The sequence below is a fragment of the Salmo salar genome, chromosome ssa04 (genome assembly GCF_905237065.1).
Source record: "Salmo salar chromosome ssa04, Ssal_v3.1, whole genome shotgun sequence".
Lineage (NCBI taxonomy): Eukaryota > Metazoa > Chordata > Actinopteri > Salmoniformes > Salmonidae > Salmo > Salmo salar.
The window spans coordinates 52,217,400-52,238,302 of NC_059445.1; the positions used below are offsets into that span (position 1 = coordinate 52,217,400).

Here is a 20,903-nt window from a genome sequence, read left to right on the forward strand (position 1 = left end):
AAAAGTATCTGTATCCACAGTAAAACAAGTCCTATATCGACATAACCTGAAAGGCCGCTCAGCAAAGAAGAAGCCACAGCTCCAAAACCGCCATAAAAAAGCCAGACTACAGTTTGCAATTGCACATGGGGACAAAGATCGTACTTTTTGGAGAAATGTCCTCTGGTCTGATGAAACAAGAATAGAACTGTTTGGCCATAATGACCATCGTTATGTTTGGAGGAAAAAGGGGGAGGCTTGCAAGACGAAGAACACCATCCCAACCGTGAAGCACGGGGGTGGCAGCATCATGTTGTGGGGGTGCTTTGCTGCAGGAGGGACTGGTGTACTTCACAAAATAGATGGCATCATGAGGAATGAAAATGATGTGGATATATTGAAGCAACATCTCAAGACATCAGTCAGGAAGTTAAAGTTTGGTTGCAAATGGGTCTTCCAAATGGACAATGACCCCAAGCATACTTCCAAAGTTGTGGCAAAATGGCTTAAGGCCAAAAAGTCAAGGTATTGGAGTGGCCATCACAAAGCCCTGACCTCAAGCCTATAGAAAATTTGCAGGCAGAACTGAAAAAGTGTGTGCGTGCAAGGAGGCCGACAAACCTGATTCAGTTACAGCAGCTCTGTCAGGGGAATGGGCCAAAATTCACCCAAGTTATTGTGGGAAGCTTGTGGAAGGCTACCCGAAAAGTTTGACCCAAGTTAAACAATTTAAAGGCAACGCTACCAAATACTAATTGAGTGTATGTAAACTTCTGACCAACTTGAAATGTGATGAAAGCGTTAAAATAAAAGCTGAAATAAATAATTCTCTCTACTATTTTTCTGACATTTCACATTCTTAAAATAAAGTGGTGATCCTACCTGACCTAAGACAGGGAATTTTTACTAGGATTAAATGTCGCAAATTGTGAAAAACTGAGTTTAAATGTATTTAGCTAAGGTGTATGTAAACTTCTGACTGTGTATGCTTTGATTGAAACAAAATACAAGAAAGGCTAATAGTTTGTTAACATCATCTGTTCTAATTCGCTCATGAAACAGTAATTCATGAAGATCTAAATGCATATTCCCATGAAGCTGATGGATATCAATCAAATGATTGGCATGGAGATGCACTTTGGACTTTTAGGTAGCCTATGCCTAACTTGGTGTTTGATGGTATTATAAGTATAACATTTTCTTGAGACAATATGTGGGCATAGGCAGACATTGCAATTGGAGGATTCATATCATGCATATTCTATAATGATAGGTTATTCAATTGGTTACATCTGTCAGTAAAAACTTTGATTGAGGAAATTACATTTCTATCGCTCCGTCACCTAAAAAAATACCACTACACCACTTTATACTATATTTCCTCACTATGAGGTTGGAATAATACTGTGAAATTCTGAAAATGTAGATAATACACTTTTAGTGCAAGAGCTGTTTCAAAAGACCGCCTGTAATTTCAGCCTGTTTTGAAGGGTTGGAGTTTTGGCCTGCCAGGTAACATCAACATCAAACAGTTCCAACCCTCTCTGCCAATAACAGTTTCCTCTTCCCACTCAGAATACTCCCAGACAGTACTAGCAACATTCTTGCTTGCTCTTTGCTAAGAAGCTATTTTTGTTTATTTTTGACAATGTTTATTGAAAACAACCGCAGTAAAGGTACTTCATTGTTACCCAGAAATTATTTGATATTTAGATAAAAATGGCTGCATTGGACCTTTAATCCTGAATGTGGTGGGGAAGGAGGAGAGAGTGATTTGGTCCTTTCCTGTCTTTCATCTCTGCTGTTGGTGGGCAGTTGCAGACAGGTAGATGTCTACTCTGTGAGCTCTGCTGGTTCCAGGCACCTCGGATCGGCCTGGTATTCAGTCAGCCAGATGTACAGAGGGGTTGAATTGACCCTACCATTTTTTCATAGACATGCATGAGCACACATCTGAACACAATGAGCTCAGTCTCAAGCTAACAAGAACTCAAAACAACATGCTTTTTGTTAACTATATTACAGTAATATGTAACATACTTCACCTCCTCACTGCATGCTGTATTTTTCCCTTTCATACTTTAGTTCAAGAGTATAACCAAGGGGAAGAAGACCAACATCATAGACTCAATGCTGCGTATGTTGGAGCAGTACTCTACCAACCTTGAGGATCTGATCAGGGAGAGGACAGAGGAGCTGGAGGTGGAGAGGAAAAAGACTGATCACCTGCTGGCCCAGATGTTGCCCAGGTCAGCCCACCCCCACTCCTCCCAGTTCACGTTAAAAGCTGAACTTCTACTTGCAACATCAAAAAGAAAAAATGTCTCTGTATTGAGAATATTGAATTGTATTACAGTGCAAGGCAAAAAACAATTTTGTTCATTGGCCGCTGGTAATGTATTCTCCTATCCTCTATCCACATCGCTCTATCAACTCCCTTGTCTTATCTTACACCATAGGTCTGTGTGCCTGGCCCTGAAGACAGGCAAGCCTGTGAAACCAGAGCACTTCTCTGAGGTCACTCTGTACTTCAGTGACATTGTGGGCTTCACTACCATCTCTGCACTCAGCGAGCCCATTGAAGTGGTAGATTTACTCAATGATCTCTACACACTCTTTGATGCCATCATCGGGCAGCATGATGTCTACAAGGTGAGAATCCTGTCCTGCTGCAACATAGTTGTGTCCTATTAGTGATGCAATGGAAGCTTGTTCTACTTTCAATACAAATCCTGGAAGTAAATGGCTGCATTCCTTAGTGTGCATGAGTTTATGTCTCCTCCTCCTTCCTTTGTAATTTTGACAAATTTCCCAATTGGGACAATAAAGATATTGATTGTGTGGCCTTCAGGTGGAGACCATCGGAGATGCCTACATGGTAGCCTCTGGAGTTCCAAACCGGAACGGAAGACGCCACGCAGCTGAGATGTCCAACATGTCCCTGGACATCCTCCACTGTATCGGAACCTTCAAGATGAGGCACATGCCTGATGTCAAGGTCAAGATTCGTATCGGCCTTCACTCTGGTGCGTGGCCCATCTACAATTCTTTGTCATATTTTCATCCTCTGCCTCAGCATTCACAATGTAGACTAATTGACTGGCCTTTTCTCTTGAAAACCACAATTCTTCATTTGTTTTTTAGCTAAACGGTAGACCCGCCATTTGGTTTGCTATTAAGCTGGGGGATAATATAATAATAACAACATATTCCACTTAGAAGATGCTTTTATCCAAAGCGACTTCACTCATGCATGCATACATGGGGCTGGAGAAATTATACTGTCAAATTCATTGATGGAGCTATAGATGCAATGACTGGCAGTCCATGAGATCAACTGCTATACATTGCAGTTCATGCATATCTTCTCTAGGGCCAGTGGGACGATTTCGTCACACCTACGTAACAGCCAGTGGAATCCCGTGGCGCGTTATTCAAATACCTTAGAAATGCTATTACTTCAATTTCTCAAACATATGACTATTTTACACCATTTTAAAGACAAGACTCTCGTTAATCTAACCACACTGTCCGATTTCAAAAAGGCTTTACAACGAAAGAAAAACATTAGATTATGTCAGCAGAGTACCCAGCCAGAAATAATCAGACACCCATTTTTCAAGCTAGCATAGAATGTCACATAAACCCAAATCACAGCTAAATGCAGCACTAACCTTTGATGATCTTCATCAGATGACAATCTTAGGACATTATGTTATACAATACATGCGTGTTTTGTTCAATCAAGTTCATATTTATATCAAAAACCAGCTTTTTACATTAGCATGTGACGTTCAGAACTAGCATACCCCCCGCAAACTTCCGGGGAATTTACTAAATTACTCATGATAAACGTTCACAAAAAACATAACAATTATTTTAAGAATTATAGATACAGAACTCCTCTATGCACTCGCTATGTCCGATTTTAAAATAGCTTTTCGGTGAAAGCACATTTTGCAATATTCTAAGTAGATAGCCCGGCATCACAGGGCTAGCTATTTAAACACCCAGCAAGTTTAGCCCTCACCAAAGTCAGATTTACTATAACAAAAATGTTATTACCTTTGCTGTTCTTCGTCAGAATGCACTCCCAGGACTTCTACTTCAATAACAAATGTTGGTTTGGTTCAAAATAATCCATAGTTATATCCAAATAGCGGCGTTATGTTTGTGCGTTCAAGACACTATCCGAAAGGGTAAAGAAGGGTGACGCGCCCGACGCGTTTCGTGACAAAAAAAATCTAAATATTCCATTACCGTACTTCGAAGCATGTCAACCGCTGTTTAAAATCAATTTTTATGCCATTTTTCTCGTAAAAAAGCGATAATATTCCGACCGGGAAATCGTGTTTTAGTACAAAGAGAGAGAAAATAAAATCATGGTGTCGCCCCGTGCACGCGCCTCAGTCTGATGGTCCTCTGATAGACCACTTACCAAAGGCGCTAATGTGTTTCAGCCAGGGGCTGGAATTACATCATTCAGCTTTTTCCCGGTTTCTGAGAGCCTATGGGAGCCGTAGGAAGTGTCACGTTACAGCAAAGATCCTAAGTTTACAATAAACAGAGCCAAGAAGCCCAAGGAATGGTCAGAGAGGGCACTTCCCGTACAGAATCTTCTCAGGTTTTTGCCTGCCATATGAGTTCTGTTATACTCACAGACACCATTCAAACAGTTTTAGAAACTTTAGGGTGTTTTCTATCCAAACCCAATAATTATATGCATATTCTAGTTTCTGGGCAGTAGTAATAACCAGATTAAATCGGGTACGTTTTTTATCCGGCCGTGTAAATACTGCCCCCTAGCCCTAACAGGATATGCAACAAAGTCAATAGATGAATAGTACAATTCAATACATAAGCAAACAATACTTTTGATATGTTATATTTAATGAAATTTGAGAATGAGTATTGGAATTCTATAGAACATGGCATTAACGTCAGAGTATTGGAGCAAAAGTGTATTTTTACCTGATCCCCGTCTGGAACATACTCCTGGAATGGTGCAATGTCATCCACTAAGCCCTGTTATCCTATTAGTCTCCACTGCCTAATGCTTTCTTCTCGTTACTCTACCCTACCAATTAATATCGAAGGTTTTGCATGTTTCTAGTAACACAGGAGTGACTAATTTTAGGTATGGTAAAGGACAGCTCAGAAAAAAACATAATTGACATACAATAAAAAGATTCTAACATCTCTGCTAAATTTTGAAAGGATATTCAGCAATTAAACTACATTTGCAATTTTTTCTCCAGAGACTTTTGTGAGATATTGGAGGCTCTTTGAATAAGTCATGAATCACAAGTCATAAATCAGGAAATATGCTACTTATGATCTTATCAGCATGTCTGTGTGTTTCTGTGTCCACCAGGCCCTGTGGTGGCAGGAGTGGTGGGTCTGACGATGCCTCGGTACTGTCTGTTCGGAGACACTGTCAACACGGCTTCTCGAATGGAGTCAACAGGGTTGCGTGAGTACCTCACACTCGCTGTTTGCCCATCACGCCGTGTGAGGTCACTAAGGATAGGTACAGGTGTATTGCCGTTTGTGTGCATGCAACAAGAGGCTAAGGAGGGATACGATGAGCAGTCCTGACTAATCCTTTAAGACTATCAGTAGAATTAGTGGGCAAATTTAGGGTTTAATAAAAATATCCTCCATGTACGGGCTTGCCTCAGATATCCTTTCACCACCAATTCTGCTGGTACAGCAATGGTAAACTTCATAATGTGTTGAGATTTGTATGTGTTATGAGTTAATGTAACAATTATAAAAACCATTGGGGTGATATGAATAAACAACCTCATAATCTTTTAATTTTTCAAAACAATATATGCTTATTTAACTGCTGATTGCTAGCAACACATAGGGTATTTCAGAGTATAAACTGTATGTACTAGTCAGTGACATGAGCGTACAGGAAATCTCACATCTACTCCCACCAAGTGGCCATACATATGAATTGCTGCACAAAAAAACTGCTCTTGTGTGTATTGTCAATGGGCTCACAATAAATGATATTTTGTTACTCTATACTAAATACAGTTATGATCAACCAATGAATGAAAATCTAAATATATGCAGGATATGTGAGTACTGTATGATGTCACACGTGTTGAGACTCTATAGACATGAATAACTAATGGTAATTGTTTACATTGAAAAAACGGTCAGAATATATGAAGACTAATGCAGCCTTTGTGGTTGCTGTTGTTGTTTTTTGATATCCCAGCTTACAGAATCCATGTCAACCAAAGCACAGTCGATATCCTACATGAACTGAAAATGGGCTACAAAATAGACACCAGGGGCATGACAGAGCTGAAGGTACACACACACACACACACACACACACACACACACACACACACACACACACACACACACAAATAGTGAATTCACTTAACTTACCACAGAAAAATCTAATTTTTATTTGTCACATGCTTTGTAAACAACAGGTGTAGACTAACAGTGAAATGTTTACTTACATTCATTCTGTTATTCCCTACTTCTCTTTCAGGGGAAGGGAGTTGAAAACACATTCTGGTTGGTTGGGAGAGCTGGGTTCGACAAGATTCTCCCAAGACCGCCTGATCTTACTCCAGGGTAAGACCTAACAAGCATTCCTGCTCTATTTATGTTGTACTTTATGTTTCTCCTAACTATACTCTTATTGACTCTCAGTCCTGCCAGCTGCTTGTCCTAGGCCCCTTGTCAGTAGTACTCATGAAACCCGTTCACATCAAAGTTGATTTTCATCTAGGTCATCGGGGATATAGAGGATAAGATGTCCGAAAATAATTGTCAAAAATGTGCTGACCCATTGACCATTTGTCACATTGTGTGGCTGGAACTAAACGTTTTATAAATCATCATTTCTATGTGCTGCTGACCTGACCCTTGTGTCATAGTTCAGTTCACATGTTGACCCAAATGTAAAATTCTTCATCTACCACCTGTCTGTTGAACTTAATGAATCCTTCCCTCCCACTGCATGTGTGATGAACGCTCTCCCTGGCATTCAGCAAACATTGCTGTAATGTTTTAACACATTACCCTGGTGGTTGCCTAATTTAGACCTGTCCAGATGAACATTTTATATCTGTGTTAAGAGTTCAAACTCAGTTGTAATGAACATTCTGAGACCCGGTTGTCAACAGCGGTCGATGAAAACAGTTGTCAGTGTGGACAGGGCTTTTGTTGCTTCATATGTTGGGACTGATATGTTTAATGCCTATTCCAAGAGAGTCTGAGTGCTCAGTGTGCACTGCCAATCAAACAAGACATTAAGCCTTCTGTCTTTGACTTTCCTCAGGGCAAGTAACCATGGCATCAGTTTGGAAGAGATTCCTCCAGATAGAAAACAGAAATTCCTTGACCGGCAGGCGAGGAATAAGTAGCATGTAAGGTACGCCTGGTTTAGCCATCATATTCTAGATTTACAATGACTTTATTTCCCAAAATGATTTGTAACGTAAGTGATGCCACTGATGTCACTGCATTTATGATATCCCTTTATGATATCCCAACTCAGGTACATATGTACGCTATCCCTGATGCAGAGAAAATAATTACAAAAATGTAATAAAGAAGTAAGCTTTATGCGACAAACCCATTACACCTTTTTGTTTGTCTCAATTCAGGTACATACCAATGAATGCTGCATTTATGATATCCCTTTAAGTGATAATATCAGATTTTTTCCCCACAGATTGTGTTGCCCAGTCCTCCTACCTGTTGGAGTGAAAGACCAGATAGGTGAATTGACCAGGTTGGTTGAGAGGATGGGTTAGGGGTGTGTCTGACAGACAGTCTGTCGCATCACCCCATGTGTCCTGTCGAGTGCTGATCCACATTGCACAAATAAGCCAAAGTCGGAGAGACACTGTCTGTCTTTAACACAATACATTTGTTGCACAGAGTATTTTTTTAAATGAGCAAATGTGGGAAATAGGAGGGATAAATAAAGGTGTATTACAATGATGTACAAAATAGCAATATATTGATTTAGGAGTCACTGTAGAATGAAAACATCACAACACAAACATGGGAAGAGATTGGCTCTTTGCTTGACATAAACTATAAATGACCATGATATTGTGTGTAATATACTGTATGTATCTCTACTGTCTCTTTTGCTTTGTAGAAATATTGGACAGAGTATGGAAAAATGTTCATACTCCACTATATGACAAGGGTATATTTAAGCAATAAGGCACGAGAGGGTATGGTATATGACCAATAAACCACGGCTAAGGGCTGTTCTTCAGCACGGCGCAACGCGGAGTGCCTGGATACAACCCTTAGCCATGGTATATTGGCCATATACCACAAACCCCAGAGGTGCCTTATTGCTATCATAAGCTGGTTACCAATTTAATTAGAGCAGTAAAAATAAAAGTTTTGTCATACCCGTGGTATACGGTCTGATATACCACGGCTGTCAGCCAATCAGCATTCAGGGTTCGAACCACCCAGTTTATAATAAAATGTAGCACATGCTCTATTTCAAATGTGGTACTGTAATCTCTCTCAATGATACATTCATCTTAGAAGTAATGTATTTCCTTAAAGGTATAAGGTAGGCTGTTGAAGAATCTGGTCCAAGGCGTTCTGTTTTTTTAATTTCCTTATTGTCATGCTTCAATAATTAACGCCTTCTGATTGTTTGAATGATATTTGAGAAATATCAACCCATTAGAAAATTCATTTATATTTTTTCAAACATTTGCCAGTTGGAACATTAATCTAATCATTTTCAAATCAAATAAATGTATTGCAAAATCACTGTTCCCAAAATGAAGCTTCACATAAACTGATTATTAGTAAAAACGTTCACTCATACATTTATCTCTCTAGAGATAAAACTATTTCTATGCCCCTCTCTTTAAAATCATGCTTCATTCATGTTATTACTTTATTTATTTTCTTATTCAATAAAATTCACATATGTATAGGCAGTATATCACACTTTTTTTTCCTTTTTTAACTGTAAATTTGTTTTAACATGAAGTGATATGCATTTTCTTACAACAAATAAATAAACTGAGCAATGGGTTGAATAAATGTTCCAATGGGAAACATTTAGATGAAAAAAATGAGACCAAATTGTAAACTTTTCAGGTTACAAACTCATACCAGCAGCATACCACCCTGCATTCCACTGCTGGCTTACCTCTGACGCTAAACATGGTCAGTTTTGGTTGGTCCTTGGATGGGTGATTAGATGCTGCTGGTAGTGGTGTTGGAGGGCCAGTAGGGGGCACTCTGGTCTAACAGAAATCCCAAAGCCCCAGGCCAGTGAAGGGGACATTGCCCTGTGTAGGGTGCTGTCTTTCAGATGGGATGTTAAATGGGTATCCTGACTCTGTGGTCATTAAAAAATCCCATGGCACTTATTGTAAGAGTAGGCCCCATTCCATCATGGCCACCTAATCATTCCCCTAATTGGCATAAATCAAACCTCACCTTTCCAGCTGATGTGTGGTGAGTGTTCTTGCACAAAATGGTTCCAGTGCATCACCCAGGTGGGTGCTACACATTGGTGGTGGATGATGTGAGTTTCTCCCTTACTATGTAGTGCTTTGAGTACCTGTAGAAAAGTGCTATATAAAGCCAATCAACTACAAACTCAATTCTTATAGGGTCTTGTCAACTGCATGTTGCCTTTCACTCAAGCTCTTTTCTGCTCTATGAATTGGTTCAAATATTACATTTAAGTAACATAAAATGTTGGGGGAAAATAATGACGGCACTCTTTTTGATTTCTACATATTCTACACCTTTGAGTGATAGGGGACTGCTTACAAATCAAGAGCAGAGACCGGAGTAAACATGCCTGGCTACCAATGTGCATAAACCATGGTATATACCTGGCTACCAATGTGCATAAACCACGGTATATACCTGGCTACCAATGTGCATAAACCACGGTATATACCTGGCTACCAATGTGCATAAACCACGGTATATACCTGGCTACCCATCTACATCGCTCCGGCCACATGTTATGCCCACAAACGTTTCTTCTCCATGATGAGTCAGGATTTGCCTCCCTCCTCGACAACTTCTGGAATGCGAACACATTCCGACTGTTCTGATTGATCTCAAAACCGATGGGTTTGTGATCTCATTAAACGATGGGTTGGGCCAGAGCCGGCCTACATGATGACGATATCAACTTTGATACTCTGACTGGTTAGATTTGTTAGAGATTTGTTAGAGACAATCCAATCGCTGATGAATTTGTTTTGTACGACGCCCCTCGTTTTGACGTAACACAAACAACTTCGATGATAGCAGATTCACACTAAATGTATGTAGCGTTCAATAGAGCAGTGGAATTAAATTCAAAATGAGTCGTTAGGCAAAAAAGTAAACACCAGCTTGTGCTGTACATGGTTCCTATTAGGAATTAACTTATTCAAACAATGAGCTACATGTGTTTGGTCTAACATATAGACTTTGTCTATTAAACCCAAAAAGCAATGTTTAGTTTGATATTATGATGACTGAATTGTACATCTTGATGTGTGGTCTTATATGTGCTTGTGTAAATAAATAATGGTTTTAGTGATGTTTTATGTCTAAATGTACTTCGGTTTTACATACAACACTTTTACATACAACACATAACATGACCTCATTACCAACTGCACACATGAACATGGACAGAAATCCTTGACCTTGATCCCCTTGGTTGATGGTTTTAGGATTTAGAGAAAATCTTACAATTTAATTGAATGTTCATAGTTTGTGAATGACTACAATTAGTAAAGGTATAATACGTTGTCATGATCAGCGATGATCTCATTCTGTATTCTCTGCATTAAACATCCATCATTTTTGCTGCATTTCCAATCCCTGGCTGGTTTAAGAAAAGTCATATAAAGTAACAATATGAAAGCACAAACCATATACAACTCCAAGGAGTACATATCGTTTTATCAAAAGGCGTAGAGGTTGAAATGATGGTCCTGGGTGGGAAGACCTATGTCATGACTGCACAGTGGGATAGAGCCCTATGTCATGACTGCACAGTGGGATAGAGCCCTATGTCATGACTGCACAGTGGGATAGAGCCCTATGTCATGACTGCACAGTGGGATAGAGCTACAGAACACTAGTTGATAAGAGCTAGGAACTATACCACCCAGTGAAATTGGAGTATGCTTATTTAGGATGCACACTAAGCATCTTTCGTAAAGCTACAATCCCGAGTTTGTATTTCAGCCAAACGGCAGCCCCACCACTTGATTTAGTATAAAGCTGAGGGATGGGGCTGGAGAAATGTAACCACTCTCAAAATCAAAGACTGGAGCAATGGATGCAAGGACTGACAATCCATGAGATTCTGAACGTTAAGCATATTTACATATTTTGAAGCTATACATTGACTCAACTGACAACAAAACACAAACAAAAGACAATATCACCTATTTTCCTTGGCTTATTATAGGGTCATTAGGCAGTTGTAGTCCAAATCCATTAAGTGTATATTCTTAAAGAATAAATGGTTATATCATTATTAAAAAATAACCCATAATTGTGTCTTCAAGGCAATACATGAGTAATTACATTGGTGGATTACATTATATTGATGGATATGATGCACCAATATGTCACTATCTGTCTTTTCTGGCTGATAGATACTTTATAAGAGCTTCCCCACAGAAAGGTTAGGATAATCTGAAAAGCCACCATACTAAAAGGTTTGTTTTGTTTCCTCTCAAAATATCAACATTTCCTGTCTTTTTCTCCTCACTTTGAAAACATCTACAGTCCTATTGATCTGATTGGTTACTGATCTGATTGGTTACTAATAATATCATTTAAAATCCCTCAAATGGTGTCCCATATGTGTTTAGACATGGCGACCATTTACAGTGGTAAATAAGGCAAATGCTATACTCATAAAGAATTACTAATAAATAAAGCACCTAAAAGTAATTGTGGTTATCTGCCATCTGTAATATATAATCTGAGATGTAGGATTATATGAGTGAATGCGTGGTATTGCCCATCCTAATGGAGAGGACACTATCTGAACTGTAATTTGAGCGCGAAGGCTCCGCCTATGAAACTGTAACTAATCTGAACATTGGTCTGCATTGTTTTATTTAGATAAGGATTCTGTGGGCGTGGTTTGACTGTACTAAATCTGATTGGTTTGAGACTCTATCAGTCATGGTAGCAGTAGCACTACAGGCTTTTAGAGATACGTAATTTAATAACTGTTACTGGTGAGCTGTCATTGACGTCGAATGATCAAGCTAATTTTTTTAAAATCTGAAACTAACTAGTAGCAGGTGTCTTCAACCACGCTCAAAGAGTCAGCCATCCAGCCTTGGTCTTTTTTCTATTCGATTTGCGGCAAAACCGAAACGTCTGAGCAATTAGGCTACTGGTTGATTTGCATCTTGTAACAACACTATTTCATTGCACACATGCAGGACACAGCATCACCAAGAATCAGATTCATTACGCGTTTCACGGATTTCCAGGAAGACCTATAACGAAAGGTAAAACTTGGATAAAGAAACGCATGGCATAGCCACATATTTTATTGTACTGCTAATAATTATACATTTGTCAATTTACTATGTTTTGATGTGTATATGCGCCAGTCGCCCTCTAGAACTCGCTTTATAGCCCATTGGACATTGTCGGTATGAATTCAACAGTCGTGACCCCGCTTTTAAATGCATATTTATGAATTTACAAGTGGAACAGTGTGATCATATGGAAATAATGCAACCGTTTGCCTCCACAGTTATTGCGACGTGTCATTGCGTTTCTACTACGAATCTAGGATAAATGTCATTTAATGGGTATGGAAGTTATCAAATTGTAAGGGTCCTTTTTCGTTTCAAATATGGATATTGCTGTAGTCCAGTTACTTTTGTGCTGTTGAGCCCACGAGGGCGGGGCCAGCCCAAATATATGTGGGGAGGGAAAAACGAAGACAACAAATCCTCCAAATGTAGGCCACCGTGCATGACCCAATTCCTCTTGCGAGTGTATATGGAACACGGCGTTCCCCCCGCCCCTCGTCATGGCTCGGCACAGTTCCAGAGCAAATCTTTCTGTGTTTCACTGTGCCAGGATGGTAGGTTCAATAAAAAGCAACACTACAATAAGTAGGTTATCATGCATATATAAGATTATATTGGGATTCCTCCTATTGCTGTTATTTCACTGTCTCTAATGACGATGGCAAGAAACACAAAGTATTTTAAAGAAACAAAAGAAAAAAATATATTGTGAATCAAAATGCTGAATATGTATGACATTTAGAAAGTCATGCGTGCATACATTTGACGTAGTAGTCAAGTTTAGCTTCTCCGTCTAACCTTCCATGTCTTCCCTTGAATCTAGCCATACTTATTGCAGTGAGCAGGGTGAGGTTTGTATTAAAGTATCATGGCTCAAGCTTGGCATTTGTTGCAAGGCCAATAGATTGTGCTGCTGTGTGACATATCTTTTGTTTTGGCCACCTGGCAGTGTGATCAGTCTGCCTCTGACCTACTTTCCTCCTAACTTCATACCTGCAAAGCCATTTATCTCCCTGGGGTTGGAGGAGCAGCACACAGCATCTTCAACTGGACCCAGTTTTACCCTTATTATCAGCATCTGGTCAACCTATATTGGTCACCTTACTGTACACTGATTGTACAAAACATTAAGGACACCTTCCTAATATTGATATTCACCCTCTGAATGGCACACATACACAATCCTTGTCTCAATTGTCTCAAGGCCTAGAAATCATTCTTTAACCTGTCTCCTCAAATCAAATTAAGCTTTATTTATACAGCACATTTCAGACATGGAACATGGCGGCAGGTTGCCTAGTGGTTAGAGTGTTGTACTAGTAACTGAAAGGTTGCAAGATCGAATCCCCGAGCCGACAAGGTAAAAATCTGTCGTTCTGCAGTTACTTTTCTTCAGAAGGGGTTTCACCATTGCAGTTTTTGGTGCAGTGGGGAAAGTGCCTGTGAACAGGGACTGATTAACAATAGCTTGCATTTCTTCAGATATGCAATTGAAAACTGTTTTGAAGAAGGTGGTGGGGGTAGGATCGAGAAGGCAGGTAGAAGGTTTAAGTTGTGATATCATTTTCCTGAGCATGTCTGTGTCAACCAGGGAAAATAAATCCATAGTGCCTTTGCGTGGTAGGCTAGGGCACATATCAAACTTCTCATTAGGTCTTGCTTGACTGATACTCAGCCTAATGTTTGTTATCTTATCTCTGAAATATGCCGCAAACTCATCACATTTAGATATGGAAGAAAGTTCACATAAGTTTGCGGGGGTAGGATTTATCAGGCCATCAATGGTCGAGAAGAGCACACTCACATTATTCTGATTATTAGTGATCAAGTTAGAAAAATGAGCCCATCTGGTATTTCTAATTGCTTTATTGCTCTCTCAGAATATCATAATCGACCTGCAACTTTGATTTCCTTCACTTCCGCTATTCTGCAATCTATTAGTTTCCTCACTCATCCTCTGTTTGAATGTGGCCTTTTTCAACTTTACTGGAGCTGTAGCATCAATGGTTGCCCTTCATTTTCTATTAAAGTGATCAACTAAATTATCAAAAGAGGAAGGCAGAATCGGTGATGGAGTATTGCTCATACATACACTCAATGAAATCTGTAGAGGTAAGATCTTCAGCGGTAAGATAGCGTTTCTTAATAATGCGTTCAGTATTACCCTGTGCTATGGTTAACAAGGTAGTACAAAATACACAGTGGGGATCAGATAAAGCATCATCATCAACAATAGAGAATGTCAATAGAAAGCCCCTTGGCAATAATCAGGTCCAGAGTATTGGTATGGTTATGGTTGGGCCCAGTAGAGCTCAAAATATTCAGAAATGCAATGGCCTTGGAGTCAGTCTCTGTCAACATGAATATTAAAATCACCCAACACAATGATTTTGTCATAGTTCTCAAGGACAATAGACAATAGTAAATACAAATCAGTAAAGAAAGTGGGGCAGTGCTTTGGTGACCTATACAGAGTTATGGCCAGCACTGGTGGCTGACATTTAAACAGTATAGCATGATGCTCAAAAGACCCAAAGTCGAAATGAAATGTCCTTACAGCTGAGAGCATTAGTAAAAATGGAACCTGTCCCCCCACCCTTTCCCCCTTTTCTGATAGGGGGGGTCAATAAAAGTGGCACTACAGTCTGAAGACAGCCATGTTTCAGTGACATGCAAATCAACTTTGCGCTCAGTAATGAGGTCATTCACGAGAAAGATTTTACTAGTGATTTCTCTCGTGATCTGCCTTGAGGTAACCAATGGAATAACAATCAAATTAAAATTAAAACCACATTTTCTGACAGTCTCCAATCTATCAGAATGGTAGGAGATGACAGTTTGTATAAACTCACTAGAAGGTAGAGTTAAAGGAACATAAATTAGGTTACTCACAACGACCATAGTGCAATTTCTATAGGAGTTGATATGGTTTCCAAGTCCTCTGTTGCTTATTCTGACAGGAAGAACTGGGGCACTACCAGACCCTGTCTGTCAGTCTATAAAACAGTTTGCGATGTTGTTGGAAATAATCCTGGAACCCCTGCGGTTAGGGTGAATCCCGTCTCTTTTGAAAAGTGCTGGTTGCTCCCACAGCAAATCAAAGTTGTCATAAAAAGAGACATTCCTGTCGTTGCAAAGTTTCTTCAGGTACTCGTTTAGGGTAAAGAGTCGGCTGAAACGTCCAGGAGGACAGGAGGGGCAGAGATAACTATTATCTTCCCTGCGCTAACGAGGGTCTTTAAAAAAAATGTAGTCCTCCCTCAGTTCCTCAAATCACCTAAAACGAAGGTTGTTAAAACCTATGTGAGTGACATTGGTTTCAATATTGGAGTAGTTGGCCAGAACCGTGGGCAGGAGAGATTTGATGTCATGGACACGGGCACCTGGGTAACAGTGGACCTTGGTCAGTCCACAGACCGTAGGAAGGCCAAAATCTCTCACCATCGGGCTGCCCACAATGATGGGGGTAGTGATAGAATCCGATGGGGAAATTACCTGCTGACTCCCGGGGCTCGTAGGTCCGTCTGAAGTGGGGCAAAGCTGTGTGATAGCTGGATCGGATCTTCTTGGACAGACGGGTGGCCAGACTGCCTCCTCGATCTCCTATGCCTTGCGAGTGTCCAGTCTCCCATGGGCCGTGGAGTTGAGCCTAACGTCTGTCTGTTGGATTGGGACAGATCAACGCCGCCGACTCATCAACAGCTTTGCTATAGGAGGAATTTAAAACTGAGATTTGGTTTGCCTGAGTTACAGCAAGGTCGGTGTACTTAGAAAGCAGGTTTTCCTTTTCTCGAGCTGAGCTAACAGCCAGAGAATCTCTTCCCTAAGATGCTTGATGGTGGTGCATTTAGGGGAGACAAATTCCTGTCCAGTTTCCAGTTCCACCGTATCTTCATCTTGTGATTGTGTGCAAATCTCATCTCATACCTTAAGTCTTTATGCCCAGCGGTGGATAAAAACACCTATGGGCTAGCACTGCTCCATTTTCATGATGGCTAGCAGCTAACTGCTACTTAACAGGAATCCGGGACACAAACTTGTGGTCCCAACCGCGTCGCGGAATCAGTAGCAATACAAAAACTTTAGCTATTATTGAAAACTATTTAATTTCAATTATTTCATAAAAACAACAAACCGAGTGTAGGCACTGTACTGTTGCGTGCTCTGATGACGTCTGTTCAATAAGGGATCATAGCTTTCACCTGGATTCACCTGGTCAGTCTATGTCATGGAAAGAGCAGGTGTCCTTAATGTTTTGTGCACTCAGTGTATATCTGTACTATACAGCTGCTTATGGCTATTTCTGAGAAGAGGAAACCCCTAAACTAATTATTGTGGTCAGGTCAGGACAGCATACTTAATAACATGTTGCTTAGCAGAGAGGAACTGGACAGGACATGCGATTATAAGTGAGGATAATTCAAAAGACAAACAGCTGTGAATTTACATGTATTTGATTGACACATCTTAGGGGAAAAAACAGGACGTACATTTAAGCAAAGTAGAACAACCCCCATTATTGCCACAATAACATTATTGGATATATTTGGAAATGGTTTCCGATATTTGAAGCCTGGTTTTACCAATTGGGGGTTAACCAAAATGTTATATTTAACTGTGTTTGGTGTGTTTTCAGAGGCCAGCCATGGAGGACAGGAGACTTCCCCCTACAGTGCCCTTAGTGGTCAAAACTGAGCCAGACACAGAGACCCGTAGGGTGAGAGAGGAGGAACAGCCTACCATTCCCATCAGGGTTAAAAAAGAGGACCTCTCTGAAGTGCCCCTCAAAGTGCCCAGATTCAAGTACGTGGACTTCCCTTCGCTACACCAGTGCATCCAGCAGCTCACTGTGCCACCCCTGGACAGCTGGCTGGAAGGCTTTCCCCTGGCTCTGGGAAGACCCTCTGGAGGACACACCCCTGTCACTTCCAAGGAGAGAGTTCCCAAGTTTCGGTATGTAGATTATCCCTCCCTGCACCACTGCATCCAGCAGCTGTCTGTGCCGCCTCTGGAGAGCTGGAGCTCGGGGTTGGCCAGGTCAGGGTGTGGGGTGACAGGTGGACCTGGATCCACCAACCCTCAGCCCAGCTCTGTGAGGGAGAATCAGACAATACAGGGAGATGGTTCAGCATCGGCTCACAAACAGGACAAGTATACTGCTTTCCCCTTTCCTGGTCCTGACTCCGGCTCCATCCAGTGTGTGACCTCCTCAAACAAGGCATCCCATAAGCCTCAGCGGCTTCAGCTGCGCTTGAGCAGTCCAACCGGAACCAGGCCCGCATTAAGCTCACAGGGGGAAGAGGCTCGCCATAAGGTGGTGTGTTCAGATCAGCTGTCTCAAAAGTTCTCTAATCCCAAATCTTGGGTTGCTGGAATGAAGCGTGTCAGAGGAGCGGGCCCACTCCATCAGAGCAATAGGAAGTCAGCTGGTGATGATGAATGGCATGCAGACCTAAAGAAAACTCCACAAAGTCATCAAGAGGCCCAAGTAAAGCTAAGTGACTCTCCTGACCTAGGACAAGGGTTTTGGAGAACCATCCCAGAGTCTGTCTGCCCCTTTTGCCAAAAGATGTTTTCAGATCCAGAGGAATTGCGGATCCACCAGAAGAGTCACAGAGAAAAGGTGAATCTGTACTACCCTGAAAATGTTCTGGATATGTGACAAATCCTTCTTTAACTGATCAAATTGTGTATCAAACAATGATGAATCTTGTCTCATGTGTGTCATATAATTTCAGAAGCCTCATTGATGTCTTGACCAAGGAAATGTACAGCTGACAACAATGAACATCTTAAAAACTGTGCATCTACTTCAGTACTTGCTACACAGGCGTGGACTAGGGCTGGCTTCTCCACAAATGATTGGTCACCTGATAAGATTTCCACTGAGGTTGTTTTGAGTGTTCAGTGTTAATCTTGATGACCTAAGTGACTGACTATAAACAAACCACTTTAGCTAAGGGCTTCATTCATAATTCAGTCTAGGAATTAAGCTCTCAATGTGAAAAACTGACCTGCAGTGGCTCTTGGTGGTCTTACAACTCCTTATTTACCTATGGGTTAATTTGCCAGGAGGTGGTACACATTAGATGAGATAGAACAAGGAAATGAGCCATTTGATGTTGTTTAAATTAAAATGTCAGGAATTAGATTGAAATGCAATGCAGTGCATACATTTTTGTATTACTGTAGTTGAGAATTAGACTTTCATTTATTTTCCTTAAAAGGGATGCCAATGTTTTCCTGTTTACAAGCTGTTCTTGGCAGAAACATTAATAAGTGGGGGTATCAGCACCTTGTTCACTGGAGATGGCTGCCTGTTCCAATATTTCAACATAATTATCTAGATTTGGGTGCCTATAAAACCTTTAACTTTTGGCTTATGCTGCGAAACAACACATGCTTCTTTATAATTTCTTATCTAATGTTTTTATGCTTTGTATTTTAATGTTTCTTTTTTACCATGACAATTATATGTATATTATTGATTGTATTGTCTAGAAATAACTTTAAACTTTTCTTAAACTTTGTTTTAAATTCTGTGTGCATTAAAGATTTTCTAGTAAAGATGACTCTACTTTACATCTCCAACAAATGCTTTACACTTACAAGTGTCACATTCTTTTCAGTTCATACTATACACTACAGCGTCATCTAGAAATTTCCAAGAAAACAACCGTGATTATTTAGAGCTCATCCTTTCCATCGATAACATAATGACAAAATTATTATTTGTTTTTTTTATTTACCCCGTTTTCATGGTATCCAATTGGTAGTTACAGTCTTGTCTCATCGCTGCAACTCCCGTACGGACTCGGGAGATTCGAAGGTCGAGAACCAAGCGTCCTCCGATACACAACCCAACCAAGCCGCACTGCTTCTTGACACAATGCCCACTTAACCATGAAGCCAGCCGCACCAATGTGTCGGAGGAAACACCGTACACCTGGCGACCGCGTCAGCGTCCACTGCGCCCGGCCCGCCACAGGAGTCGCTAGTGCGCCTATAACATTAAAAGTTGTAAAGTAAACCAGTCCAGACCATAACTAAATGCTTTTTATGTAAACAATGTGGCATCACTGTCATCCCACATTAAAAAATACTTACGTTTACTGGAATACTACAGTACTTACTATAGCATTCTGTAGTAAAATGTAGAATACTATACTACAAAATGTAGTGTCCCTCGAGCATGTGTAGTACATATATAATGTTGTAGCATACTGTAGAATACTATAGTAAATGTTGTAGTATACCGTAGAATACTATAGTAAATACTACAGTAATGTTTCCAAAAACACTAGTCTGCAAAAACAAAACATTTTAAACTAAAGTAAATACTAGTAAAATGCTAAAGAAATCCAAGGGGTATGAATACTTGTGCAAGGCACTGTACAGGTTATAGAAAATGTGCTCTTTTAGTATTTATCCAGTAGGTTTCCTCAAGGAGATCGCTTCCACTGCTATGTCAAAGATAAAACAAAAAATACTATAGTAAATACTACAGTAATGTCTGCAAGAACACTACAGTGAATACTGTAGTATTTATACCATAATATACTACAGTATTTTTTCCATATGGGATGGCATTTTCCATTAAAATAATGCAGTGGTATAAAGTACTTACATAAAAACACTTTGAAGTACTACTTCAGTCATTTTTTTTTTTGGGGGGGGGGTGTATCTGTACTTTACTATTTATAATTTTTCACAAGTTTTACTCCACTATATTCCTAAAGAAAATAATGTACTTTTTACTCCATACACTTTCACTGCACAGCTATTTTCAGGTCTCCAGAGATGTTCGATAGGATTCAAGTCCGGGCTCTGGCTGGGCCCCTCAAGGACATTCAGGGACTTGTCCCGAAGCCACTTGTGCATTGTGTTGGCTGTGTTCTTAGGGTCATTGTCCTGTTGGAAGGTGAACCTTCACCCCAGTCTGAGGTCCTGAGCGCTCTGGAGCAGGTTTTCATCAATGATCTCTCTGTATTTTGCTCCGTTCATCTTTCCCTCGATCCTGATGCTGCCACCACCAAGCTTCACCATTGGGATGGTGCCAGGTTTCCTCTAGACGTGATGCTTGGCATTCAAGCCAAAGAGTTCAATCTTGGTTTCATCAGACCAGAGAATCTTGTTTCTCATGGTCTGAGAGTCTTTAGTTGCCTTTTGGCAAACACCATAAGGGCTGTTATGTGACTTTTACTGAGGAGTGGCCTCCGTCTGACCACTCTACCATGAAGGCCTGATTGGTGGAGTGCTGCAGAGATGGTTGTCCTTCTGGAAGGTTCTCCCATCTCCACAGAGGAACTATGGAGGTCTGTCAGAGTGACCATCAGGTTCTTGGTAACCTCCCTGACCAAGGCCCTT

At 40.5% G+C, this 20,903-nt stretch overlaps 2 protein-coding genes across 4 annotated transcripts in view; both read left to right on the forward strand.

Moving 5' to 3' along the window:
• The window catches only part of gucy2d (guanylate cyclase 2D, retinal), a 37,322-nt gene extending 29,081 nt beyond the window's left edge, over nt 1-8,241 (forward strand). The window contains exons 13-20 of one of the 2 annotated variants that reach the window (XM_014197468.2): nt 2,065-2,228; nt 2,439-2,631; nt 2,831-3,005; nt 5,354-5,452; nt 6,215-6,309; nt 6,503-6,588; nt 7,298-7,390; nt 7,694-8,241. In XM_014197468.2, the coding sequence (XP_014052943.1) occupies nt 2,065-2,228; nt 2,439-2,631; nt 2,831-3,005; nt 5,354-5,452; nt 6,215-6,309; nt 6,503-6,588; nt 7,298-7,382 (897 nt within the window). In that variant the 3' untranslated portion in view covers nt 7,383-7,390; nt 7,694-8,241. Of the gene's footprint in view, nt 1-2,064; nt 2,229-2,438; nt 2,632-2,830; nt 3,006-5,353; nt 5,453-6,214; nt 6,310-6,502; nt 6,589-7,297; nt 7,674-7,693 lie in introns of those variants that run through there. The other variant, XM_045717084.1, reaches the window with a different exon arrangement.
• A 3,938-nt stretch (nt 8,242-12,179) lies between these two features.
• LOC106603595 (uncharacterized) lies at nt 12,180-19,113 on the forward strand. Of its 2 annotated transcripts, XM_014197467.2 has the most exons (3): nt 12,180-12,503; nt 17,173-18,159; nt 18,275-19,113. In XM_014197467.2, the coding sequence occupies exons 2-3, from the start codon at nt 17,182-17,184 to the stop codon at nt 18,284-18,286; spliced, it is 990 nt and encodes a 329-aa protein (XP_014052942.1). In that variant the 5' UTR covers nt 12,180-12,503; nt 17,173-17,181; the 3' UTR covers nt 18,287-19,113. The 2 variants fall into 2 exon arrangements, with proteins under 2 accessions (XP_014052942.1, XP_014052939.1); XM_014197464.2 differs by having other exon boundaries at nt 17,173-19,113.
• Nucleotides 19,114-20,903: the final 1,790 nt, after the last annotated feature.